We start from the raw sequence: 25,284 nt of genomic DNA, 5'->3' as shown, positions 1-25,284 counted from the left end.
ACGAAATCGGCAATTTTCTCGATCATGTCTCCGAGGTTCGGAAATAGATTACTCATGAGCTTTAGCCGTTGATATGCCGAGCATATGGCTTGCAGTGGCAGGGAGAAACTAGATTGAGTTTGTAAGTTGTGAGCTTCACAGGCCATTCTCGTTTCAACTAATATCATTTTGCCTCGCGAATCTGAATTATCTGTCGCAAATAATATTACCTACCGTTAGATCTCACGAGACTGTTCACACCGCGGCAGTGATGCACCTTCGCAGAATTCTTTATGGGCAATGATATCATTCATGTTTCGGCCAAGAGATCTATGGGATTCAAACCACACTAGTCAGCGCTGTCTAAACATTCTTACACATCTATCATCTTCAGGCAATATGAAGAAGACCACGATAGCTCACGAGATATTTCTCGATTTTTTTTATTTTTTTTTAGCAAGATTCTTCAGCCCAGACTACGCAATTCGTCACTGACAAAAGCTTCTCGACTGTACAAGTCATGAACCAAAGAAGCTACGTTTAGAAAGGAAAGCAAGACCGCATAACTACTAACAATAGCATATCTTAAGGGCCGATACGAGATCTGTGCATCCGTGTTAGCTTAGACCATGTTTCAGCCACTCGAAATAACTAAGATCCAACATGGCGACACATATGCATAAGCTCGCTATTCTTGATTGACTATCTAGAAGGACAATGACATTAGGCAGACAATAGTCCCCTGCCAAAACTATGTCATCGCTCCTAGAAAAAGGCCAGGTCCATTTCTCGAGTAAGCGTGGCGCAGCGAATACGAAGACTCCCGTGACCTGGCCAGTAGTGCCAGTATCCCTGTCCGTCATTTCAGTACTGTGGTTGGCTTGATCAACGTTAAAAATAGCCATCTTGCTGAATTGCACAGGTCTACCATACAGATGAATCGTGGGCGGTAGTACAAGCATGTGTCATTGTTAAAGTTGTAGTATAATTACACCAGCGGGAATGTTTCATGTTGTATCACTATTTCTCTAGATTTATTCTAATGATCATGAACAACACAACAGGCATCACGACTGCCGCTGCCCGACTTGTTGGAATAGCAGATGAGGCAATTCGATTCTTTCAGCAAATTGATCGAAATACCAACTCTGTCTCGAAACGTGTGCAGCAGCTTGAGAGTTTTTCAAGATTAGCCAGGGAGGTTGAGCTGAAACCTTCAGCCGAGGACCACAATGACGAAGAACATCTTGGTCTGACCAGACAAATCTTAGTTTACTGCTACAAGCTCATTAGCAGAATTCTCTCTCAGCTTGAATGGGTTGATAATGGTGGTAGACACACTTCTACTCAGCAAGGACTACTTGGGGTCTACGCTGAGCTGAATGATCGGGAAGTTAAGGACCTTTTCGAAGAGTTGCATAGGGAGCAGCTATGTCTCGTATCTTTTCGAAATTCAAGGTATGTGCCCTTTCGAAATACCTAGTTACGTCTTGCCCTAACTTTTGAAAGGTTGAGGCCACTCTCTTGGGCTTTAGAGTCTGATAGTCGTCCTTTGGAATATTCTCACACTTTCAAAGATCGCGAGCGAGAGTTCTTGAGCCTTTTATTCGTCACAGATCCAAGAGAAGACCGCGCTGCTCTTCAGTCAAGTAAAGGGCCCATTATCCAAGGAACCTTTATGTGGATCACCGAAACAACCACTTACCGGTCATGGCTCTCAGGCTCTGGTAATTGCAGGGGTCTTCATATACAAGGCGGCGAAGGTCACGGCAAGACTATGTTGGCGATATACCTAACCGAGCAACTGGAGCAGCTTTCTGCGTGCATGTCAACTGACACAGTTTTATACTTCTTTTGCAACCATGGAAATATCAACGCCAACTCTGTCATGGCTGTCCTCCGTGGTCTCATTTGGCAGCTTTGCAGATTACGTCCTGAGCTTTTACATCACGGGCTCAAGAGAACTGTTTCAATCGATGAGGGGAGAATTGTGTTGGCAACCTACTCAGTTGAAGCTCTTTGGCAAATATTCACCGCGATGGTCCAGGATCCTAACGCAGGAACTGTTACATGTGTTGTTGATGGACTTGACGAATGTGATGAGTCGTCGATCAAGACCCTTACTGAGAGGCTCTCGGAACTGCTATCCTCATCGAATCAAGACCGTCGGAATTTTCGGGTTCTTTTGACTACGCGCCAGCCATTCCAAAAAGACAGCTTTCCTACTCAGCTTTCAACAATATGCCTAGACTCAGATGCACACGAGCACAACGTCCAAGACGTACAGCTTTTTATCAATTTTCATGTTTCGAATACCGCACATGAGAATGGTTGGTCTCAAGACTTCCAAGAAGAGATGAACAAGAGCCTTACAAAAAGAGCTGGTGGTTCGTTCCTCTGGGCAACCTTGGCTGTTTCTGGGTTCAAAGGGCAAGGCGCAGATACTGCAGCAAAGTATCTCAACGAGCTTTCAGGAGACATCAACAGAATCTACGAGAGTTCTCTCATGACTGTTCCATTAGAGTGTCGCCAAAAGGTACGATCAATCTTGACCTGGGTAGCCTTGGCATACTATCCACTGAGTTTTGATGAATTAAGCACACTTATCACCGATGAGTTTGCCACGCCAGACACTGCTTTTATAAACATGAAGGCTTGTTTGAGTTACTGTGGGACTCTCCTTATGACCAAGACAGAGGTGAGGAGATCTGGTTCTGGATACGAAACCATGGAAACCATTCAGCTCTCCCACCGATCAGTCAGAGATTACCTACTTCAACCTTATGTTTTACGAACTGCAACGGACCCCGATGCTGACCTTGACTTCTTTCAAATCATCCCTGATAACGGCCATGAGATTCTCGCTTCTCGCTGTTTGGAAATCATGGAGAAGGGGCTTGAAGTTGAGGCTGAAAGGGAGAGCTCTATGGATTATGCTCATGTTCTAGCTTATATCTCAAGATTCTGGTTCAGACATCTCGGAAAATGTCCCGAAAAGCTTTCAAATGAGACCTTGGCAAAAAGAGCGTTGACTTTCCTAACACGAAACCATGAAAATCGAAGACTCTGGTTTTCTTACCTCTCCCAACTGAGAGAGGGACGAGAAGATATGTCGACCATTCTCTCGGCGGCAACTGAGCATCGCGACACGATTGTGGGACTTGAAGAGATCAATGGCAGTGATTTTATATTCTTTGAACACCCAAAAGATACGACCACTGCAGCTCAGCTCCAAGATCTCCAATTGGCGTGTCTCCTTGGTGTTGCTGCCATAGTTCGAAAGATTCTTGCAAACACAAGCCTGCTTACCTGTATAAGGCAAGCCAACATCGGCTCGCTGTACAGTCATTCCCAAACAAGACCAAGGGGTGAGGATCGATTGATAAAAGTTCAAAGAGGTGGAGGGCTACAACTAAGCACAGCAGAAATCGTGGCTATGACGCCCATTGAACTTGCGGTCCTCGGCGGCCATCACAAAGTTGCTTCGCTACTGCTCAACCGCTATCCTCGACGCAGCATATGGCAAGATTTGTCATTTTCTTTGGCTACTGCCATTAGTCGCTGCGATGAGAATATGGTCAAGTTACTAATAGAGGCTGGTGCACCAAAGCTCAAAGCTTCTCGGCAGCTAAAAGGACCTATCTGTACTGCTGTTGTCAACCGAAAGCTTGAGGTTGTCAAATTTCTTTGTTGCTTTGAAGGCAAGATCTGGGCGCAGCCGAATTCCAAGTCAGATGAAGTGACACAAGCTTTACTGTGTCTTTCCAGTGATGCTGATCCAAGCTCATTCGATGGATCGGTCTTTATCCAGTACGCAGAAGCTTTACTTTGTGGAGGCGCATCTCCAGATGGCTTCAGTATAGATAGAGAAAACCGTGGCTTGAGATATTGGAAACGAGCTGTTATGGGATATTTACACAGACATGGCATCACCCTCCCGAATTTGGGACCATATCTCAATAGAGAGACCCCTCTGATGGTATTCATCCGTTCAACAGGCACAAACAGCTCTCTGTCTGACCCAGTAGAGGCTGTTCAGTTCCTCTTGGACTCCAGAGCATCTATCAACCAAACAGACCTCAAGGGTTGGACTGCATTGCATCACGTCGCCAACCAGATTGCTCTTGGTAGAGCGAAGAAAAGTCACGAAGCTACAGATGATGTAGAAGAGTATCAACTTTACAAGATCGCCAATCTTCTTATTGCAGGTGGTATTGATCAAGAGCTAGAGGATAGAGAGAAGCGCAAAGCCGCTGATATCCTGCGCGTGGTGGGAGCGCCGATCTGGAATAGAAATATCTCGGAATATGAATTATTTTTGAGGAGGGAGCCACTAAGTAGAATGTCGCTTACATAGATAAGTTGATACAGAGTTCTAATATCTGATGTTTGAGATAGTCTTGGTATACACAGATCTTAGCTGGGACTGGAGGTGATCTTTACTGAAGGGACCTGATAGTGGCGTTCTTGAGGTCGGTCATTGCAGGGGCTTCGAAATTGCCGGGAGTGAAGAAGGGGAGCGATTGGGCCATGAATGATAGCTAAGAAATAAATCAAAATTAGATAATTCTCTCTAGTACTGGTGCTCTATCTATTTGTGATGGCTTCGACTAGAGCTAACAACTTCAATGAAGCACGGATTATTATTAATTTTTAGTGCAAGCCCCCATATCTCAACAACAAATTAGAGGGGAAATCTTAGTTTGAGATACGAATTTTAAGGAATAAGAACGTGTCCACTTCCCTTGATCCAACCTCGCTCAGATAGAATTAGACATAAGATACACCGAGTATTCCAAACTCTGCAGTACGGGACACGAGACCATATGTTTTATCTAACCCAAATTTACGACCGTATTTCAAGTTCGATCAGCTGGAGCAGACGTTTATCTGGGTTGACAGAATTGGCAAGATGGCGGCGCAAAATTTAGCTGACCGGCACGCAAGCGGCGTTCGAGCAAATGCATAAGTTCACCAGCCCATCGAGACACATATCTGGGTAGGCAACACAGTCGGATCTCGTAACGCAAGAATAGTTGTAGACCGCAGCGGTGGTCGTGGTGCTTGCGGCCTCGGTAGTGGTCGACTCTTCAACAACTGCCGTGGTAGTAGTAGACTCCTCAACGATGGCTGTGGTAATAGTAGACTCTTCAGCGATGGCCGTGGTAGTGGCAATGTCGGTTGTCTCAGTCTCTGTGGCGCTCTCGATGATAGTTGATGTGAGATGGGTGGTACTGTCAATAACAGTTGCAGTTGAGGTGACCTCAGTAGTGGTTCCAGCCAGAGTTTGTCGAAGGACGGCAGGGGCCTGCATTTACGGCAGCAGCAAGGAGTGCGACAACACTGAGGACGTTGGAAGACAGCATGATGACTAGTAAAAACGAGTGATAGTCAAGACGAGGGAAAAGAATAAGTGAATGAACGAATGAATGGGAACAACAAAGAACCAACCAACTGAGAAAACAGGGCGGGAAAGTCTGGTTATCTACGCAACGATCTGCATTCATCTCTTTCCCCTGACTGCTTGTTGTTGGCTTTGTATCTCATCAAATTGTGCATGTCACTAGTGAACATACTATTGACATGGCGTTGGGCCCATTGGGAATTGCTTGTGCGCCGACAGGCCTGTTCATCAACGCCACGAGCTAAAAGTTGAGCTAGATGATAGATAGACATTAGCTTAGTTGGCCCCCCCCGACTCAAGCCAACGGGTAAGAAATTTCAGCAAGTACGCAAAAAGATAAGATATAAATCTCTCCGGTACAGGGAATCGAACCCTGGGCTCCGCGGTACTGATCTCCCAGATTATGAGAGCGCGAAATGTTAGCCACTACACCATACCGGATGATGTCGCTTATAACATGAGGTCTAATATTAGTGTAGAAGTTTGCCAAGCAAATCTGGCTTCAGCCTGATACCAAGAGTTGGTTTCTGAAGTCTGGACGACATCCAACAGTGGCCAGCTTTTAACTACATCTTTCAAGGTTAACCCTCAAGTCTCTCTACTAAGATAGAAGGCTTAATTCAATTCAAATAAAGTTCAACCTTGATAACCTAATATCATATACTGATGAGATTAAGACAATGCACTGTTATCTCAAGGTTACTTTATGCTTTTATCAGATAGGATGCAGCCTATTTACTCTAAGCAAAAGACCAGATGACTGAATTGACAAATTACATTACTCTATATCTAACAAGACGCATTCTAAAAGACTGTCTATGGCTTCGGGAAGAAATCCTTGTACTGCAATAAAGCCTCCATATACGGAATTGGCTTCCTCCCTGTCAACTTCTCAACATTATCATTCGTCTCAGCCATGAACCCCCTCGCAACCATCTCTCCACAGCACAAAAGATCGCCGATACACAACTTCATCGGCAGCTTTGAAAAGTCCCCAAAGAAGTCCGTAGGCAACCCATGACCCAACCACCAACTCTTCAACTCCTCATCGGGAAGATCGACGATTTCTCCCTTGTACCCCGTTTGCTCGCACATCCACTTGAAAACTTCCTCGTTGGTTACGGCTTTGGGACCTGTAATCTCATACACTTTGTTGGGTTCGCCGCGGCCGAGGAGCAGAGCAGCGAGGACGTTGCCGCAGTCTTCGCGGGCAACGTATGCGCCTGCTTTGCCGTGCGTGTTGACGAGCCAGCGATCACCGCAGAAATTCCACGACGGTGCAAAGAGAGTCGGGATGTTATCCGCGTACAGGTAATTTCGCTGAATGCTGTACTCTAGACCAGAAGCATAGATGATCTTCTCGATAAAGTGGTGATCTCTGGGGAGGAAAGGAATATCCTCCTCATTCTCAGCCTCGATACCCGCTCCACAGAACGAAGTATAGCAGACTCTCTTGACACCACATGCCTTGGCAGCGTCAACGACAGTCTGGGCCTGACGACGTCGTCCTTCGCCAAAGAGCCAAGTTGAGATGAGAGACACAGCTTCAGCACCTTGAAAAGCCGCCTTGAGACTTTCAATGTCGTCGTAGGTGGCAGTCACGACTTTTGCGCCTTTGTCGGTCCATGACTTGCGGAGGTCAGCGGGGATAGCTTCGTCTTTGTATGTAGTGAAGACGAGCTCATCGCCGGGCTTGGCGATTTCTGTAGCAAAGGTTGCTGCGATGCGGCCGAGATTGCCGTCTGCACCTGTGAGAACGTACTTTGGCATTTATGATAGATTGATAGAATTGTAACAATATGTAATACAGAACATGAGACTCTCGATTGCAGTGCCAGAGGTCACTTTTTATACGCAAACAGCATCTCCATATATTCTTCAGTCACATCATAATCCATATGCAACATGAGATATTACACCGGGCGATCGAATTCCAAAAGAAGTCGTGTAATTCCGAACTTGGCCGATCATATCAGATCTGGCCGGACCCAGCGCGGCGGTAGGGCTCCGCCACTAGTCAATGACATCAGGTCATTTCTAGAAGCGATATCTCGTGTTTCTACAAACTAAAGGTTTTTTCACCGTGCTACTTTTCTGTCATAAGATAAAACATGCAATTGGCGCATGTCTCCGATCTCCTCAAAAGTCAATTCGTGCTGTCCTTGGAAATGTAGCACAAAATCTCGGTTATCCCACGCATAAGTGATGGATCATGTTCCGCAAACATTATACCGAATAGACCTAGCGGGGCATCGCTTCTCGCGGGATAGGTTCCGCTACAGGTGGGATATGTCGCTTAGAGTGTCGGTGAACTTAATCTATCTACCGCTTATCCATTCCTTGGCCATGAACGTGGTCACGTTGTTGAGACTGGCGGACTATTCGAGGTATTACAACCTAAGTTCGTCGTGGGTCGATAACCCTTCATCTTCACCGCCATGACTAATGTCACACAAAGGGTGGATGTCCCTGTTCTACTGGCACCTTGATAGATCAGATCATGGAGTGAACATTCATTTTGTTGTACTCTACATTTACTCGCCTCCACTTTCTTATCGACCTAGTATTCAGACCATCCAAATCTGTTCAACTCTGTTTATCGTAACGAAACCTTGAGCAGCTAAATGATATACATCCCCATCTCCTTCGAGTCCCTCTCATGATTCCAACCCTGCGTCATATAATTCGTGATGAATCCAACCCTCTGATAAACATGTTCAAACTTCTGGACCTCTTCGGGCTGCTTCTTCAAAATCATCTCATCTGCCTTAACCAACACCAACGCCGCATCGTCATCCCAAGCATTTCTCGTACTCATTCTTGTTGAAAACCTAAGGCAGAATATCTCATTATTCTCCAAGTTTCGCAACCTCCAAAGACTATCCGGTCTGTCAAATGGCTTTCTTGTATCATTTCCTGGCTTTTCTAACCAAACCATGTTTTCATCAACGGAAAAAGTTATGGGCATGATGCGGCCGGTTAGAAAGATGTACCCAGAGTCGACGGCTCCAAACTGGTTATGACCACTAAGAGGGCATGCGGTACGATCAAAATCCACTGTCACGAAGAACTTATCAAATTCAAAGCTCTCAACTCCCCATGTCACACCACGATGAACGCTGAGCCAGCTCCAGCTCGGTGCGATGTACTCTGGTTCCTCGCCCGAGTCTTTTTCATCTGGCATCCAGCGTAGATCGTTGAGCAAGTCCTTCTCCCAAAGACCTGCAAGGTATCTTCCTGTAAGCTTATTGGACCACTCTGTAGCCAGTCCTGCAACAGCTGGGAGACCGTCAGTTCGCTTAGTGATATTCTTCTGAGAGTACTGAACAATCAAGTCTCGCCAGAGTTCATGATGTTCTATGAACTCCTTGATGTCTCCCTTTAAAGGGGCTGCGGGGTTGGTAGATGAGCCTCTGTAGCTCTTTGTTCCGGCGATGAACTTGTGTCCTGTCTTCATGATTCGGCGAGCAGGTACCAGCGGGTCATCCTCGTGTTTCTCCAGAGCACCACACTCGCATTCCATCGAGGATAGACAGTCAAAGATCATCTCACTCTTAGTATAGTGGAGAATTCGAGTTGCCAAGAGCCTCTCCTGGAAACACCAAGCTCTTGTCATCAAAGGATAATCATAAACCTCGGAGACTGTGGTTCCAACAATAGGGTTTGAAGATCCCTTGGACCCATTGGGGTCTGTGTTCCAACCAAAGACTGCATGCTTCGCTACCTTTCGTCCGTAGATCTCAAAAGGCTTTCCATCTGGAAATGTTCCGGAAACTGTGACGAAAGGATCTCTTTGAAATAGACAGCCGCCAGCTCCATCGGCAGATCCAGTTGCTGCTAGTACTAGCTCTGCACCGTTGTATATAGACGCCATCTTGGCTGCTTCGATTTCCCAATCTTGCTTATCATCTTGAACGATACAAAGAGAGTCTATCCAAACATATCGAATGCCCAACTCTCTTGAGATGATAACGGCATCTTGGAATGTTTTGGCGAAGCGATTGAACGGGATGTTTTGCTTCCATTGGTCAAGAGTTGCCTTTGTCGAGATCAAGTGCTGAGTCTTACCCCAACAGTGAGACAATGCGATATATGGTTCTGTAATCTGCTGTGTGGCGTCATCGTGAACAAAGATATGGATTCCATTGTTGGTATCAGGTCCAATATCAATGACTCTCTTTGGAAGCTGTGGGTTTGACGAGGCCTCGCCTTCTGTGCAGATTTTGTGCGTATCTTTGCAGGTTTTTATCCAACTTTTGACCCTGTCAAAAGATGACTTGGATGTTGGATCTGGCTCAATATGGCTTGCATGTCCACCAATTTCAGCAGGAAGACTCCAGTCAGGACGTTCGACGTTCATGACTGAGCCAATAGTAGGCCATGGGCAGGGTGAGCCTATATGTGTGAGCTGTCGTTCCGTACAGTGACCCGCGTGTCTTACCAGGGAGGGTGTATATCTCGAAGCTTTCGAGAACTTCTCCATCTGTGCTTCCGCCACCAGAGGAGAACATATCAAAGTCATCAGGGGGACTCCCACGGATAAGCTTCATCCTTAAGACGTTTCCCTTGCAGAAGACAACGTCCAACCAGAGCTCAGGATCATTGAGATCCACTGATCCTTTAGTCAACTTCATCAAGATCATTTGGAGAAGGAAACAAGAAGGGCAACCTCTAGCTACTGTCTCTGGAACATCAGGGAGATAGACACTGATCTGCCAGGAGGCATAGTCAATACGACCTCGTCCTGCCCAAGCAGGAGCTTCATCCAGGTTACCAGCCGTAGCCGCTCTGCCTGCGTTGATGGAACCGGAATTTTCGTGCATGGCTATACCAGCCAGAGGAACAACAGTAGCAGTCGAACCTGAATAGAGATTCCAGCATGTTCGACATAGTGTCGGGTCTTTCCGGATATCATCTTCAGTGTCCCCGGTTGGGTACGGTGTTCGCTGAAGGTTGAGTGAGGCCATAGTAAGCGAACCCCGCAGCGAGAATCCCGTACAGTAAATCGCGTAGAATTGCCGAGCAAGATTTGTTCACAACGACAATTGTTAAATGGCTTAGTGATATGATATGACTATGAAGAGACTGGGTCTGAAACGAGTTTGAGGATTATTTGTTTTATCTCACCTGCCTGGGTCCTAGGGTCATGTGACGCATCAGATAGCCGATCTGACCGATGCAGGGGCTGTGTCTGAATATATGGAATGGTTTATAGAGCAACAAAGCTTTCGAACTAACTGACTGAAATACAGCGAGCTTTGTGAAAGATAAATCTCAAGATGACAGTATAGAAGAGAATACAGAAGAGGAAGAAGAAATACAAGATGGAGAACCAGAATCAAACGTTGCAAGGGAAGTTGGTCATGTCATCTCGACTATTGCCGTACCACAGATAGTAGTTCTCAATTACTTCATCCATAGAGCAAATTGGGATGTTGAAGACACCAGGAGCCTCGATGCCACTACCAGCAAGGCTATCAAGGACCTCTCGGCTAGGCTCATCCCCAAGATCAAGCTTGAAGCCGTTCTTGCCACCATTAGCAGCCTTTGAGTTGAGAGATCTATGAAATCATTAAGAGATTGGTCTTCAGGAGTGTATGAAGGGAGCTTACCCAATAATAACGTTATCGAGCGAGATGTCAGTGAACTTCTTGTCCTTCAAAGACTGCCATCCAGGGGGAAGAGCAAAGCCACCACAATCAGAATCACCAGACTTGCTATCACAGTTGGTGTTGCGATCACGGCCACCAAGAAGCCAATAGGACTTCCCATTGAAGCAGAAACGGCCATCCTTCAGAGCACCATCATCAATCCAGTGCTGGTACATAGTCGTGAAAGTAGCTTCCTTGTTCCAGCCAGGGTCTTGATCACAAGCAACATCAGACTCTGCAATGAAGGGAATGACCACATCGGGAGAGTACTGCCAAGCCATTGGGATCAGAAAGGCGTTGATAGCGCGTTTGACTTGCTTGGCGTGGTCGCCACGGTCGAGGAGCCAGTTATCACCAAACATTGAGGCGTCAGAGATCATGGCGCCGAGTTGATTGTAGCCGTCTTCGGAACCGCCGAAGAGCCACTTTTGAGTTGCTAGGACACCATCTTTCCAGCCTTCGGTGAGGCCTTGCATTTGAGCTGTGAGACCGTTCTGGACTCCAAGCTGATCTTGGCTGGCGCAATTATTAGTTGAGTAATGAAATGAGGTGGTGAAACATACGCTCTACCGTTGAGTATGTCCTTAGTGAGTGTCAAAGAGTTCTTGACAAGGTCGTTGGTCGTGTCCTTCAGCGTACCAGCATTGGTGCTATCAGTGAACTTGGGGCCGATCACTGTCCATCGTCAGTCCATGTCTATCCATAAGAGAGAATATTGGCATACATTTATTCCAGGCAGGGCCCATAACAATACCCCAAGCCATCAAGGCAATATCGATGAGAATAGAAGTCGCAAGACCTCCCTCCTTGGGAGGAACCTTGCCAAACTCCGAAGCAATGGTTCCAATATCGTTATCACGAACGGCATCGCCAACCGCGTTCCAAATGTTGGAGTGCATCTTGCCATTGTTAGCCAGAATTACCAAGATCTTGAAAGGGACTCACAGCAAAGATGTTTTCGAACGAGTGGAGAATAAAGTAGCCAGCAGGAACACTGGTAGAGTGGCACTGCAGGTTGAGATCCTCGCATCCACTGCCTTCATCACTGAAAGTCTCGCAGAACATGTCTTGAGGGCCGTGAAAGAAGTTGGAAACCTAGAGATATCAGCCACAATAGCTCTTCATGCTTCGCCTGGAACTCACATTATTGGAAAAGTGCTTCTGTTCTCGTCCACCAGTAATATTCATCTTCCATCCCTCAATAACAGCACTCCAAGCATCACCCGCATCAACATTCTTCCAACGGTCAGGTCCATACAGAGTATGGTCCTTGACACCGTCAGCCTCACAGTTCACAGAGCGCCAGTCGTTGATATCCTCAGCAGAGATGGGAGCCTCAAAAGGAACAGTGGCGGTGGGCTGCGAGACATCCTCAGCTTGCTTCACCTCTGGGACGGGTGTGATTGCAGTAGCTGGTACATCTTGACGTTTGAAGGCGTTAAGGGGGAGAACCGGGGGGATCACAGCGTGCTTGGGGAAAATTGCATGATTGTTTGCGGGATGTGCTATGCCAATGGAGGACAGGGAAAGGAGGACCGAAGTGGTCAGAAGAAGAGGTTGTGTCCAGCGCGCCATTTTGTAGTTGGCCTTTTCGTAGCTTGCTGTTTATCGTTGTTCGATATCTCCTTAATCATGGAGTTCTTAAGTCATTATATACTCTTCGCATCACCAGTTTCTCAGCCCGTAATGTCTAAGGATCAGCAGATCAAATTCAAAAGTAAGCCCTAAATCAGCTTCATGCAACCTTTGAATTTACTGCTGAATCCTTCGGAGCTTCCTTAGCCTCACTCGGTGTTGACATTCAGAATCATCTTGGTCCTAAATACATCCTTCTTGCTAATTTAGTCCCCGTCTCTTGGTGAGTTCACCACTTAGACGCGCAGATGGACGCACGTAGTGGTAGGGGTATGTTTTGACTTGGCGCAGGGGTCCAGACTTTGTTTATTAGTCCCTACTTTAAGAGAGATTCTGTTTGGGTTTGAGATGGAACTTGGGAGATCATTCGCATGGGGATCCCTGTATGAGCGATAAGGGCAAGGCAGTCTTGAAGATCCTACCTTCAAGTACTTGTGTACTGTACTACCCTTTTGACAGCATCATGCGCATCCTTTAGTCTAGGTAGTGTGATCTTGGCTAAGTCCATTGAAAATAAAAGCACAGTCTCTCTTGGTTTTATGCTGTAGCTCATAATCAGGAAGCCTACGGTCCGGTTCAACTTGATATCAGCCGTGGGTGGTTTCGCCGTGCAATGCTTAAAATAAGTATAGCCACAAGACTAAATCGGGATCACGTCTAGCTTGCGCTTCCGGCATATCTAGTGTTTATGCATATCAAGAATCAGTACTAGTTGCAACCTTATATCGCAGATTCCCTGGCGTAGCTTTTCTCGGTCCCGAGATGAGAACAACCTGCTTACATGCTGATACTTCAAGATAAGTAGCACATATTAAAAGATGAGTTATCGCGATCTCCTGTTTTAGTGACCGAGTCGAGCAACCCGAATGCCTTTTTCAAGCTCTAAACCTCAGTTTATTCAAGAATCACAGACTTGTATGTGAAGGATCCCAATCCTCTGCAGCATGATTAACTGATCAGAAATTCCCAAACAGGTCTTTGATAAGAATAAACTCGGATGGCTTGTTTCGGATTCTTGGAAGGATCTAAGGCTGATATAAACGCGGCCCACGTGCTTCATCGAGTGGCCATGGCTTGATGGACCCCTCAGCCATTTCAGGGACATGGTTTTGAAGAGAAAAATCATCAAAAATATCTAGCCGTTCTCTGGAGTAGCTTGACCTTGTATATTTTTAGGTAGTTCTCAATCTAGAGGACAAAGCGTCCATACTAAACGACGAAGAGACTTAGGGAAGTCCAGTATAAACTTAGAGGCACTTTAGACTAAGTAGGTAGTGATGTTGGTACTCCAACTTAGGGTTACTTAATCCCCAGGGCCATATCAAGCACAAGTCAACTTCTTAAGTAACTAGAATAGTTTTGCTGCATAGAAACAAGCTTGAAATAACAAATACCTACCAGTATTATGTTCCCCATTAAACCATCTCGAACCAGGGGTGACCCAAGATATTCTCCGCACTTATGCGTCCTTCATACACGAAAATCTTTCTCAAAAGATCATATAGCATATCGGCTTCTTGTGTTGATATTCTCGGCAATGATTGAAGGTTGTCCTCTACATCACTATTTCCTGGTAAGTAGGTGAACCATCCCACTCCCCCACCTTCTGGGAGGTAGGTGCCGTTGATTTTGAAAGCAGAAGGTTCCCAAACCTGTTTGGCATAGTGTTTCGGGTATGATCTCTCTGTATTGTCATGTATGGCGGCCAGTTGATCTATGTCTTGGGGATTGTAATTGATGACGGGGGAAATATCGTCGCTCAGCCAGTCACAGCCATCGGGAAGCGACCTATCTTCGTCTCGGACCATAAAGGGCGCAGCTGGCGTTGACTCATTCTCATTGGCTTGCGTTGATTCGTCCCAGATATCGCAGGTCCATTGCTTCAGTGAGTGAATCTCGTCAGACACTTCCCTTGGACAGCCTTTAGTTTTATCTGAAGTCGGCCGCCCCTCTTCATCATAAAAGGGCTCTTCCCAAGATCTTGGTAGTATTCCAAAGTACTTCACGCACTCTGTAATAAGATGTGCTGAGCAATCGACATGACAGGGGAACAGCGAGATGCCTGAACGCATGTTTAGAATTGTGAGACCCAGAGTCCAAACATCACTTGCTAGGCTGGCTGGCTTCCCTACAGCTACGTTGGGCGCCAGAAATTCAGGTAGTGGTGCGATTGTCTTCGGTAACGAAATCTCGAATGCATGGTCAAAACCAATAAGGCATAATTCGTTCAGAAGAACGTCTTCGCCACTTAACATGAAATCGAGAAAGCCGACAACGTAGCGAGGAGCTTCCGGGTCTGGGATTCTGCCGGACTCGGTCTTTAATTCGTCAATCATGGGCTGACCAAACAGGCGATAAATTCCTTGGTCGTCGAGATGGTCCAGATTGCGAATTCAGAGAACGAGGTTTCCTGGTCTGATATTCCAATGCAGATGCCGCGGGTATGCAAGTCCCTAAGAATCTCTGTTTCTTGATAGGCGTGCGCTTGAACAAATCGCGGCTTCATTCTGCTCTTCATATAATTCGACAAAGAGTGCAGATTTCGACCATAGAAGGGAAGAACCAGACAGAGATGGCGTCCGTTGGGACCATCAATATGGAAGTATCTCGTGTAGGTAATGAACCAAGGATCTCCACAGTCTTGTTCATGGCGGGCCAGAATGCTGTGGCACTTGACTATGTTGTTCTCAACACTTGACGGTTGGTCGGCCATTGGGATCTTAAGAGCTACCTAACTCCAACTCGAAGAATCGCGCGCAAGCCATATCATAGAAGTATCTCCAGCACCAATCTTGTGGATTATTCGATAGCGACCATCATCGTAGAGATCGCCGAGATGGACAGGGTGGTACCTTCCCAGTCCATACATGGGATATTCGGAGTTAATTTGTGGCGACTGGAAATCACCTGGGAAATCAGGATTTGTCTCGAGATCAAGATCAGTATCCGACAAGAAACACATCTATATACTTTGTGGTATGGAAGAATATCAAAATAAAGTGTTTGACTGAAGCAGAATGCTGGCTTAGAGCGAGCTGAAAGAGGTGGAAGGAGGTGTCTTATATACGCAGACCCTTCATGGGAGCTACACTAGTTTGACGAAGGTTCGCTGACAGTCATGTATGCCTTAGTTTGAAAGTTTCAATATACGGTTGCCACAAAGGCTTGTTGCGTGGGAAATCAAGATGTTAACCATAATTGAGTCTTTGTATATGGCCTGCGTAGGAGGGGCAAGAACACCTAGGACCCTGACCCTAAGGGATAGAAATATTTAGATAATTTGGCCTAAGTTTAGTTTAGTCTCCTCTTTTTTGGGACGAGAACCAAATTTTCTGAACTGTCTAATTCCGACAATCAAAACGCATTGTTGACGATGAAGGGCCCACGTGACCGTGGCTTTGACAATTGCCCATCTCCGCATTGGGTGGGGAAATCCTCAGCCCCACCACGATTTTTCCATCTGAAGCTTCTTTTGGAGGGGCAAAGATCGATAACTCATTCCCATCCATGTCGTTTTGACTGGCACACAAATTCGGCCATCCACATCCAACCACTTGAACAATTCCCAGTCACACAAACCAATATCCTTGATAGATTCTAGTCTTCTCGAAAGACCATAGCCATCATCATGGCCACTGCCACCATGACCGTGACGGCCGCGCCGATCAAGAAGAAGCCCGACATGGCTCCCGAGAGCGAGCGCTTCCTACGATGCTGCGCCGACGTCGCAAATGCCCTCATCGAAGACCACGAAGCCAGCAAGGCTGGTCGAGCCACACGCGATATCAACCTAAACTCCCTGCGAAACAAGCTTGCCAAAAAGCACAAGCTCCAGAACATCCCGCCTTTGACCGCCATCATCGCCTCCATTCCCGAACACTATAAGAAATACATCCTGCCAAAGCTCATCGCGAAGCCCATTCGAACGTCCTCTGGTATTGCTGTCGTCGCTGTCATGTGCAAGCCCCATCGGTGTCCTCATATCGCTTATACCGGCAACATCTGCGTTTATTGTCCTGGAGGTCCTGATTCCGACTTCGAGTATAGCACACAGTCTTATACTGGCTACGAACCTACATCGATGCGAGCCATTCGTGCACGATACGACCCTTTCGAGCAGGCTCGAGGACGTGTTGATCAGCTCAAGTCTCTTGGCCACTCTGTCGACAAGGTTGAGTACATCATTATGGGAGGAACCTTTATGTCTCTTTCTGAGTCATACCGCGAGGAGTTTATTGCACAGCTTCACAATGCTCTTAGTGGTTACCAAACGACCAATGTTGATGAGGCCGTGGAGGCTGGCGAGATGAGCAACATCAAGTGTGTCGGAATCACAATCGAGACACGACCCGATTATTGTCTGCAGCCTCATCTTTCTGACATGCTGCGATATGGCTGTACACGACTTGAGGTTGGAGTGCAGTCATTGTACGAAGATGTTGCGCGAGACTCCAACCGAGGACACACAGTTGCTGCAGTCGCAGAGACGTTCTGCCTCGCCAAGGACGCTGGTTACAAGGTTGTTAGCCACATGATGCCCGATTTGCCAAACGTTGGCATGGAGCGCGACATCGATCAGTTCAGAGAGTACTTCGAGAATCCTGCTTTCCGAACCGACGGTCTCAAGATTTATCCTACCCTGGTCATTCGAGGCACAGGTTTGTACGAATTGTGGAGGACAGGGCGATACCAGAACTACACTCCCAACGGCTTGATCGATCTCATCGCAAGAATTATGGCTCTTATTCCTCCTTGGACTCGTATCTACCGCGTTCAGCGCGATATTCCCATGCCTCTGGTCACATCTGGAGTTGAGAACGGTAACCTACGCGAACTGGCACTGGCTCGAATGAAGGACTTTGGAACAACCTGCCGAGATGTGCGGACACGAGAGGTTGGAGTGAACGAGATCAAGAACAAGATTCGACCTAACCAGATCGAGCTGGTCCGACGAGATTACGTCGCCAACGGCGGTTGGGAGACTTTCCTGGCCTACGAGGATCCCAAGCAGGATATCCTCGTTGCTCTACTTCGATTGCGAAAGTGTACCGAGAAATATACCTACCGAGAGGAGCTTACAGGCCAGCCCACGAGTATGGTGCGAGAGCTTCACGTTTATGGCACAGCTGTGCCAGTTCACGCTCGCGATCCCCGCAAGTTCCAGCATCAGGGTTTCGGTACACTTCTGATGGAGGAGGCCGAGAGGATTGCGATTGAGGAGCACGGCAGCGACAAGATCAGTGTTATCTCTGGTGTTGGAGTGAGGAGCTACTACAAGAAGCTTGGCTTCTGGTTGGATGGTCCTTATATGAGCAAGTGGCTGGATGGTCGTGAGCAGCCTGAGTAAGGACGAGCTCCAGGATGATGAATAGCATGAAGGATGAGACTGGGAATACCTCACGGCAGGGGATACTGCATTTATAGACGGCGTCTTTGGGTGGGAAATGAAAAGTTACGACACTTGATCATATTGTGTTTTGTTCCCTCTTGATTGCTCTGCGGAATTGAGTGAAGTGACAGTGAAATAGACGCAAACTCATGAGTGGTTCTGAGTTCTCACTCCTGCTTAGATTCACTCATCCATTTAGAAATGGAGCATGTCAATCTAGTACAGTTAATTTCTCACTTATCTTGTTTAGCCGTAGTCAGGCTGTGATGGCCCTGCAGTTTCAGGTCACCTGCTCTGTTCATGAGGATGCCTCAGATCTCGCTCGGGACCTGCTGGCCAAGATCATCGTCACCTGCAGCACCCGATTGGTCCACGTCGCTTAGTCACCAGCTCATCAACTCCCAAAGCCGACGTCAACCTGCGTTCGCTCACAGGCTCCCTCCCCGATCTCATCTTTCTCTCACTATGACTCCCTCAACGCCATGAACAATCGTCGAAATGACGTCCCGGACTATGGAACCGGGGTCCTCCCGGCGTTACCGACCGACGTCAACGTCGTGCTTCCAGACCGTGACCCCAGAAGCAATGCCGCAACTGCCGCTTCAGCAGCTGGTGTTCGTGCCTTGAGCACCCAACTCATCGCTTTCTACTTCCGTGCTCCTGCCAAGGCTTTCTTTAGAACGCGTGTGGATTATCTGGCCTATGCGAGGACTATTCATCAGGCGCAGACGGAGCTAATGATGAAGGCTGCTGCGAATGATCCTTCTGCTTCTCGACTCAATGTGTTTATGCGACAGAGTTGGTTGTTGCTGAGAAGTACAACTCCTGGGGTTTTAACTTCGGCTATTAGACACCAGGGATGGGGAATTATACCGAATCAGATTTTACCGCCTCTTATTGCGAATGTTGGTGTTGGTGCAGTGCTGTACACGAGTTATCTCCAAATTCTAGGACGACTCCATGAAGAGAGCGGACAAGCGCGGAAGAGAGTATATCCACCGCCTGACCCGATGCATACCTTCACAGCTGGGTTACTTGCAGGCGCACTTCAGAGTGTTGTGGCTGCACCCTTGGACGCCATCCAAGCACGGTATGATCATCGAGATTTAATGCCAAACGATGGCAGCGGGAAACCCCGGAGCATGTGGGCTTTTAGCGCAGAGAAGCTTCGCGAGATTGGACTCAGGGGTATTTTTGCAGGATGGGGTCTATCACTCGCAAAAGACAGTCTTGGAAGTGCTATCTTCTTCAGTACATTCGAGTACGTTAAGGCTCAAGGCTACTATCGCTTCGTTACGTGGTATTACGGCGGTCTGGCTGAGGATATCGTTGATGTGCTCGCCATGAAGCGTCCTACGCACGAACACAGACAAGAAGAAGGCATGAGGCTTATTCGACCACATTATGCCCTTGAGCCCATGTTTCTTCTCCTTGGTGGTATCAGTGCTTCGTTTACTCAACAGGTCCTACTACATCCTTTGACGCACTTCCAAGTCAAACACTGGGATCATCTTGAAGACCTCGACGAGAAGGCTGCAAGGCTTCGTGCTTCCCGCGTCGCAAACCCCGAAAAGCCACGCCGACGATGGAGGATGCTACGAGCCTACTACCACGCCTATCAGGAATCACTCGCTGTATGTCGAGGGGAGGCAGCAGCTGAAGGACTGACGTTAACGAAATGGCTGTATAGAGGGTTCTGGTGGAATGCGATACGGCAGGTTCCTAGCACCAGTGCGGGATTGATCATCTTTGAGTTGATACGGCGTAAGTACGGACTTGGGCAGGAAGAAGTGAGAATTACGAAGGATGGGTATGACATTCTGCTTCACTAGAGGCTGGGTTGGTGTGATGGCGTTGGTGCATAGACTATTCTCCTCATTGTTTTGGGCCTGTATAGAAAGTTCAGGAAGTATATAGAAATGACAGATACCTCTCTACGTTGTTCATAGTGTCACATTTTCTTCTCTGGGTCGTGTTCATTTAGGATTTTTGTATTTTTAAAACGCTCTATCTAGTCTACGCCAAGGTAAACATATCTCAACCATAAAACATCATTTATCATTAAAACTTTCATGGATACCCTTTTCAATTTCTTCTTCTTCTTCTTCTTCTTCTTCTTACTGACAATCGCCAATGCCGCATGGTGATACTTCTTGTGGCTGTCTGTATTGACCTTCTTCTTCCCTGCCTCTAAAAGCTTCTCACTCCTGTTGATGATCCCCCTCCCTCTCGAGGCGGGAATAATCGATGCCAAGTGAGAAGTGCTCAATCGACCCAGAGACTGGATACTTCTCGAACCAGCCATCATACCAAAACGGAGATTGAAACCCCAGAAAAGCCTCGATTGTTCATCCATGGCCGCAAGCTGGAAAAGCAGCTGCCTAGAGTACTTATCGTCACTACGAGGAAGGCATAAGACTGATCCCTGAATCCCAAGATTCTCAGGTGTCGAGCATTCGAGGAGGCGTTCGTTCAAAACCTTTAGTTTCTTCCGATCCTCAATTCCGTGGTCGAAGAAAGTTCCCTCGAACCGCTGCAACTCTACCAACTCCAAGAATCGCCTTACGTCGATATCATGGGGGCGCCGCAAGGTTTCGACGATATCCGCGGGGTTCTCATCCCCTGGGATCTGGATCTGGTTGGTACGCCATCCCTCTTCGAGAATTCGCGCTCGAAGCTTTAACTCGTGGAGCCAGAATGCTTGCTGGACTCTAGCAAAGAGATTTGGTTCGATAGGGTTACCATCAAGATCTGTAGGTTGACTTACCAGGTGGGTTCCGATTGATAGCTCGCAACATGCGACGGCGGATCATATTAACAATAAATAGAAGCACATCTTCTGTATTAGCCATGGTGTACAAGTAGTACATTCTAAACCAGTAATATTCGGCCTCATTGACTGAGGCGAAGATGAAGGCAAGTTGGCTGACTTGATCCGCTAGTTCAAGGAACTCGTGGAGTCTCTTCCCGTTGCTCAAGACTTCGGTGAGATACCCAGCAATGTTCCACGACTCGGTCAATGTGAGGGTGCGTCTGTATCGGAGGTTGTTATGGTCGTTCCCAGGAGGTGTTGTTGTGTTGAATGGGAACCGGAGGAGGTTGATGGTGGTGAGGGCCATGTCCATGTTGAGAGGGTGTATATAATTTGTGAGAGTCTCCTGTAAGAGCACTGTCGATCCGGTCACTGTCTCAGACCCGATACGCTCCACCAAGTCATTGATGTATTTGGAGCGTGGACTTTGCTCCCGAAAACTTTTGATGAAGCTATGGAGAGTTATCCAGGAGAACCCAACGAACTGAGACATCTTATTTGCCGAGAAGATGACTCTGAAGCGGTGGTCGCTGACCTGGTCGTTGAGTCTGCTTATATAGTGTGTGTTGAAGAAGTAAGCCAGGATTACCAGCACAAGTACCAAACAACAGGGATCTCAGTTTGTGGGTACTTGGGAGAAGTCAAATGGACTGAAGATGGTGATGAAGTTCGATTGATGGTCGACTGCATGCTCTGAAGGTATATATATCTCAGTGGTTTGTGAGTATGTTGCAAGTATTCAAGCCCTGACACGGGGAACGGCAGACAGACTACGTCGAGGTTGTCAGTCTCATGAACATAAAGACATGTCCTGTACACCGAAGTGCCTGTCACCATGGTTCGTGAACCTCTGGCGAACTCGACCTGACTTTCATGGTCTTGCCCAAGGATAAGCCATGCTGATTCATGAGCTCGGCTATGATCTCTTGAGTTGATCGTTGAATGAAGTTGCCGGTTTAATATACATGTATAGTTTTCTCGAACTCAGGTCAATCATCTCCAATGGGGAACGCCATCCATTAGGGTTCTGGCCATCTTCCCAACCTTGTTGTCGTCGAAATGGCGCGTGAAAAGCAGCGGGTGAAGACTGTCTTTAAGGGCATCAGCTATGAGCTCCCTCAGCCCTGTAAGGGCGCAAAGTTGAGCGTGAGAGGTAGGTCCATCATGTCGACCGACGATAATACCAAAAGTTGGTAGAAATGCGTACTAATGCTGGTGGGTATTTAGTATATATGTGTGTTCGTTGGAGCACATCAAAGCGGCCAACAAGTTAAGCGAACAAGTTTAAGTTCACTGAAGATTTCGTAGTAGTTATAGATCAAGAGAACAAAGAACCACGTGAATATGATATTACATCATCCATATTGAGTGGGCCTCAGGTTTAAACGCAATGTAAAGCCTCCGCAGTCAAGTGACGTGCCCTTGTCTGCGCTGCATCAAAGGGGCGCAATGGTGATGCGGTCTGCAGCCATCCGCTCTCAGCAAGGGTGGCTTGTGAGTTGCACAAGACGCAAGCTCCATCATTGGTCCTGCCTCATATCATAAGGCTTCCATGCTACCTATGCAAGACAAACAAATGATGTAGGTGTGCAGAAAGATAAGAGGGGTGGCCAATAGCTTCATGATACTGCTACGAGGTGCCAAAGTGGAAAGTAACCGCCCATGCCTCACGTAACAGGACACATCACATAGGGAACAAAGACAAGAACATTGTGAATCAATTCCTACAATTCCACCTATATGCTTCCCCTTATCTCCGCTACCTGTATACATACCGCTAACATCATCCCCCCACCGACCTGTCCCCCTGCCCCCAAGAGCCGTTGCAAGATCCTCAAAACTCCATGACGCAAAACCAAAATAACTACATCCAGATGTACGTATCGACGTGTTTCTCCTCACGCGAGGATTCGGGGTTCGGGTCCCAGCCCTCCCGTCTGCGGTTATCAGCCGCGTGACCCGGGGCCGAAGTCCGGTTCACGATCGGGGAGGTGCTTCTTCTCCTTCCGACCCTTGATCACAAACTCAGACATGATCTGGATGTGGTCTGCGGGGAAGTGCCAGTAAGGGAAGGCAGGAATTCGCTTCAGGTATTCGGGGTCGGGGGGTCCAAGAAGGTCTACTACCTCCAGTGTATTCGTAGAGTACCAGATGTAATCAATGACATCGGCAAATCCAGGCGTATAGTTGGTGAATGGCATTTCATCGGCAGTGCCTTTGATATGGGCGTAGGCGTCTCGGAGACTGAAGGGGTGTTCAATACCATCTCGCGTGAAGCTACCGTACTGGAAGCTGCTAAGTTCTAAGTGGTCGGGTGGTACACGTCCCATAGACATCAGTTCATATACTGAAGAGTCTTCTGTGGAGTTGAAATCACCGCAGACCAGTAGAGGAATCTCGGTATTGGTGCGATACTCTTGGCTGGGACCTGGCTCAGCTTGGGGCACAGGTACCTCATCGTCTCCCATCGGTAGCACAATCATCTTCTTGTCCTTGACAGCTGGCCACCTCGCGTACTTCTCCGCAAGCTTCGTAACATGTTCCATAAGAATACCAGTTTGGATAACCTTGACATCGGCCAAGGCAGAGTCCCACGTGAGATGGGCATTGACCAGGATAATTCGAGCTCCGGTGAGACGAGACTCAAAGAAGCAAATGACAGCAATATTGTCCTTGGGCATCACACGGTTGAAGACGTCGTGCTGGTTCTTCATGTCGGGTCGGTTGATGGCAATCGTGGCGAATTCGATAAGCTGCTTGTCGAGAAGAATGAACTTGCTCTGCTTGTAAAAGACGGCACAACCATCAACAGACTGTGCATCCTTTTCCGACATGGTCTTGGCTCGTGATTTGGGCCAATGAACACCCTTGTAGTCCATCTGAGCAAGTTCCGGGCTGAGATCCTCCTTGAAGGCATCTGTTGATACCTCCTGGAGAGCAAGGAAATCCGCATCCCTGATTCGGAGTTCTTCCAGGATACATCCTTTGCGATACTCCCAGTCGAGGGCACGGGTGGGTGTATAACCGTAAGTCTGGGGTGTCGCATACTTGTCGCAAAGAATGTTCCACGAGAAAACCTTGATCCTCTCCAGAATGGGTGACACGTCCTCTTGTATAACGATGGGCCTTCGGGGTGTGGGAGGAATGGGCACTATAACTGTTAGCATAAATCGTCGCGAGGTGCGCCATCGACTTACTAGGAGTATTTTCCTTCAGCGTATGTATCAGGCTCTTTGTGCCCTCCTCCATGATCTTATGTTTCACATCCGCATCCAATGGGTTGCCCTCGATACCGAGCATCTCCAGAAGGTGCAGTGATCCAAGTTCGTTCGGTAAAGTCTGGATGTTATTATTGAAAAGTAACAGGTTCTTGAGATAAGTGCACATTCCAATTTCGGGGGGGATTTCGATTATTTGGTTGAAAGAGGCGTCAAGGTGGCGCAATGCTCGGAGTTCTCCAATCGCGTTCGGTAGTCGTGTCAGTTTGTTGGAGGCGATAAAGAGCTCGTTCAAAAATTTGTACTTGAAGAGCTCTGGAGCCAAGTTTCGCAACCCCTGCCCACTCATATCCAGATTATGCCAGTCCTGCCGTGTCGCCTCCTTCTCGATAGCCAAGGGTCGTCTCCTATCAACACCATCGTCTTCGTCGTCTGGGTGGGCACGCAGGCTAGCTGATGGTGGGGGACCAATTCCTCTATTTTCCGACGCCCTGAGCCTAGCATAGTAGTGCGGTTGTTGTTGATCGGTCATGGCAGAATGCGCTCGTTCAGCATCCTTGTGCATTCGCAATTGTTCTTGCCACATTTCGTTCGAAGGTGGCTGTCCTCGGTTTCCTGCAGAATGGCCATTCTGAAGCGCATTCGGGTTGAAAGGACTCGAGTTAGAAAGCACGCCTGGAGTAAAGGTTGAGTGATGGCCTAAGCCGTTGGTGTTGGGCATTCCATGGTCGTGTTGAAGTCCTTGGTGGTGTTGCGTTTGAGAAGGGTGTTGGTGTTGGGAATGCTGATAATTGTATAGCAAGTTTGGGATGCCTCGCCCGGCGCCGTTGAGCCGAGCATGTTGACCCTGCCCGGAGTGTTGAGGATACATTCCGGTAGGTATTTGTGATGTGATTATGGTGGTTATAGTCTCAGGGGTGGAGGTCTAGGTAGTTGCGCCGGCGAGCAGCACGGCGGTAGATATCGCTGATCGGCGGTCGTGATGGGAGGAAGTGAATATAGCAAATTGCTGGAGAAGCTCATCGGCCGTCTTATCTCGCGCTGACTTTTGACTTTGGCTTCGATATGGCTCGCCGCCCACTGGGGGGGCGACGGAGCTCGAAGTTTACCCTAGGTTCCACAAGAGAGAAAGCCAAGATAGCTCGCGTTTACACATCAGCCTATTGCTGCCCCCGGCACCATTGTTGTTGCTTTCT

The 25,284-nt window shown here is 47.7% G+C and overlaps 10 protein-coding genes and 1 non-coding gene across 11 annotated transcripts; 3 read left to right on the top strand and 8 right to left on the bottom strand.

Moving 5' to 3' along the window:
- Positions 1–1,027: 1,027 nt before the first annotated feature.
- Positions 1,028–4,336, top strand: FVEG_16126 (hypothetical protein; the record flags this gene model as incomplete). Its single annotated transcript, XM_018905363.1, has 2 exons — positions 1,028–1,437; positions 1,489–4,336. The coding sequence occupies 2 exons, from the start codon at positions 1,028–1,030 to the stop codon at positions 4,334–4,336; spliced, it is 3,258 nt and encodes a 1,085-aa protein (XP_018753555.1).
- A 277-nt stretch (positions 4,337–4,613) lies between these two features.
- FVEG_07492 (hypothetical protein) lies at positions 4,614–5,410 on the bottom strand. The gene has a single exon (XM_018896141.1). The coding sequence runs from the start codon at positions 5,291–5,293 to the stop codon at positions 4,907–4,909; it is 387 nt and encodes a 128-aa protein (XP_018753556.1). The 5' UTR covers positions 5,294–5,410; the 3' UTR covers positions 4,614–4,906.
- A 324-nt stretch (positions 5,411–5,734) lies between these two features.
- Positions 5,735–5,824, bottom strand: FVEG_16127. Its single transcript has one exon. It is a non-coding gene; the product is annotated as a tRNA-Glu (tRNA).
- A 250-nt stretch (positions 5,825–6,074) lies between these two features.
- On the bottom strand, positions 6,075–7,254 carry FVEG_07493 (hypothetical protein). The gene has a single exon (XM_018896142.1). The coding sequence runs from the start codon at positions 7,151–7,153 to the stop codon at positions 6,200–6,202; it is 954 nt and encodes a 317-aa protein (XP_018753557.1). The 5' UTR covers positions 7,154–7,254; the 3' UTR covers positions 6,075–6,199.
- Positions 7,255–7,929: 675 nt separating this feature from the next.
- FVEG_16128 (hypothetical protein) lies at positions 7,930–10,353 on the bottom strand. Its single transcript, XM_018905364.1, has 2 exons — positions 9,825–10,353; positions 7,930–9,778 (listed from the first exon to the last, which is right to left on the bottom strand). The coding sequence occupies exons 1-2, from the start codon at positions 10,348–10,350 to the stop codon at positions 8,004–8,006; spliced, it is 2,301 nt and encodes a 766-aa protein (XP_018753558.1). The 5' UTR covers positions 10,351–10,353; the 3' UTR covers positions 7,930–8,003.
- Positions 10,354–10,721: 368 nt separating this feature from the next.
- FVEG_07496 (hypothetical protein) lies at positions 10,722–12,609 on the bottom strand (the record flags this gene model as incomplete). Its single annotated transcript, XM_018896143.1, has 6 exons — positions 10,722–10,944; positions 10,996–11,550; positions 11,598–11,709; positions 11,759–11,933; positions 11,980–12,129; positions 12,178–12,609. The coding sequence occupies 6 exons, from the start codon at positions 12,607–12,609 to the stop codon at positions 10,722–10,724; spliced, it is 1,647 nt and encodes a 548-aa protein (XP_018753559.1).
- Positions 12,610–14,084: 1,475 nt separating this feature from the next.
- FVEG_07497 (hypothetical protein) lies at positions 14,085–15,382 on the bottom strand (the record flags this gene model as incomplete). The annotated part of the gene is made up of 2 exons (XM_018896144.1): positions 14,085–14,987; positions 15,014–15,382. 2 exons carry the CDS (start codon positions 15,380–15,382, stop codon positions 14,085–14,087), a joined length of 1,272 nt encoding a protein of 423 aa, XP_018753560.1.
- Positions 15,383–16,161: 779 nt separating this feature from the next.
- FVEG_07498 (elongator complex protein 3) lies at positions 16,162–18,279 on the top strand. Its single transcript, XM_018896145.1, has one exon. The coding sequence runs from the start codon at positions 16,298–16,300 to the stop codon at positions 18,014–18,016; it is 1,719 nt and encodes a 572-aa protein (XP_018753561.1). The 5' UTR covers positions 16,162–16,297; the 3' UTR covers positions 18,017–18,279.
- A 165-nt stretch (positions 18,280–18,444) lies between these two features.
- Positions 18,445–20,111, top strand: FVEG_16129 (hypothetical protein). Its single transcript, XM_018905365.1, has one exon. It carries the CDS (start codon positions 18,541–18,543, stop codon positions 19,888–19,890), a length of 1,350 nt encoding a protein of 449 aa, XP_018753562.1. The 5' UTR covers positions 18,445–18,540; the 3' UTR covers positions 19,891–20,111.
- On the bottom strand, positions 20,070–21,363 carry FVEG_07499 (hypothetical protein; the record flags this gene model as incomplete). Its single annotated transcript, XM_018896146.1, has 2 exons — positions 20,070–20,758; positions 20,826–21,363. The coding sequence occupies 2 exons, from the start codon at positions 21,361–21,363 to the stop codon at positions 20,070–20,072; spliced, it is 1,227 nt and encodes a 408-aa protein (XP_018753563.1).
- A 1,453-nt stretch (positions 21,364–22,816) lies between these two features.
- Positions 22,817–24,959, bottom strand: FVEG_07500 (hypothetical protein; the record flags this gene model as incomplete). The annotated part of the gene is made up of 2 exons (XM_018896147.1): positions 22,817–24,021; positions 24,068–24,959. The coding sequence occupies 2 exons, from the start codon at positions 24,957–24,959 to the stop codon at positions 22,817–22,819; spliced, it is 2,097 nt and encodes a 698-aa protein (XP_018753564.1).
- Between the last annotated feature and the right edge of the window lie 325 nt (positions 24,960–25,284).

This window comes from Fusarium verticillioides, chromosome 8 (assembly GCF_000149555.1).
Source record: "Fusarium verticillioides 7600 chromosome 8, whole genome shotgun sequence".
Lineage (NCBI taxonomy): Eukaryota > Fungi > Ascomycota > Sordariomycetes > Hypocreales > Nectriaceae > Fusarium > Fusarium verticillioides.
This window is presented reverse-complemented; position numbering and strand designations above follow the sequence as displayed.

Bases quoted from the DNA above. Each gene is read 5' to 3' on its own strand.
- FVEG_07492 (XM_018896141.1), bottom strand. From the start codon at position 5,293: ATGCAGGCCCCTGCCGTCCTTCGACAAACTCTGGCTGGAACCACTACT.
- FVEG_16129 (XM_018905365.1), top strand. From the start codon at position 18,541: ATGAACAATCGTCGAAATGACGTCCCGGACTATGGAACCGGGGTCCTC.
- FVEG_07493 (XM_018896142.1), bottom strand. From the start codon at position 7,153: ATGCCAAAGTACGTTCTCACAGGTGCAGACGGCAATCTCGGCCGCATC.
- FVEG_16128 (XM_018905364.1), bottom strand. From the start codon at position 10,350: ATGGCCTCACTCAACCTTCAGCGAACACCGTACCCAACCGGGGACACT. The intron at 9,779-9,824 runs GTAAGACACGCG...TCACACATATAG, and splicing joins CGAGATATACACCCTCCCTG to GCTCACCCTGCCCATGGCCT.
- FVEG_07498 (XM_018896145.1), top strand. From the start codon at position 16,298: ATGGCCACTGCCACCATGACCGTGACGGCCGCGCCGATCAAGAAGAAG.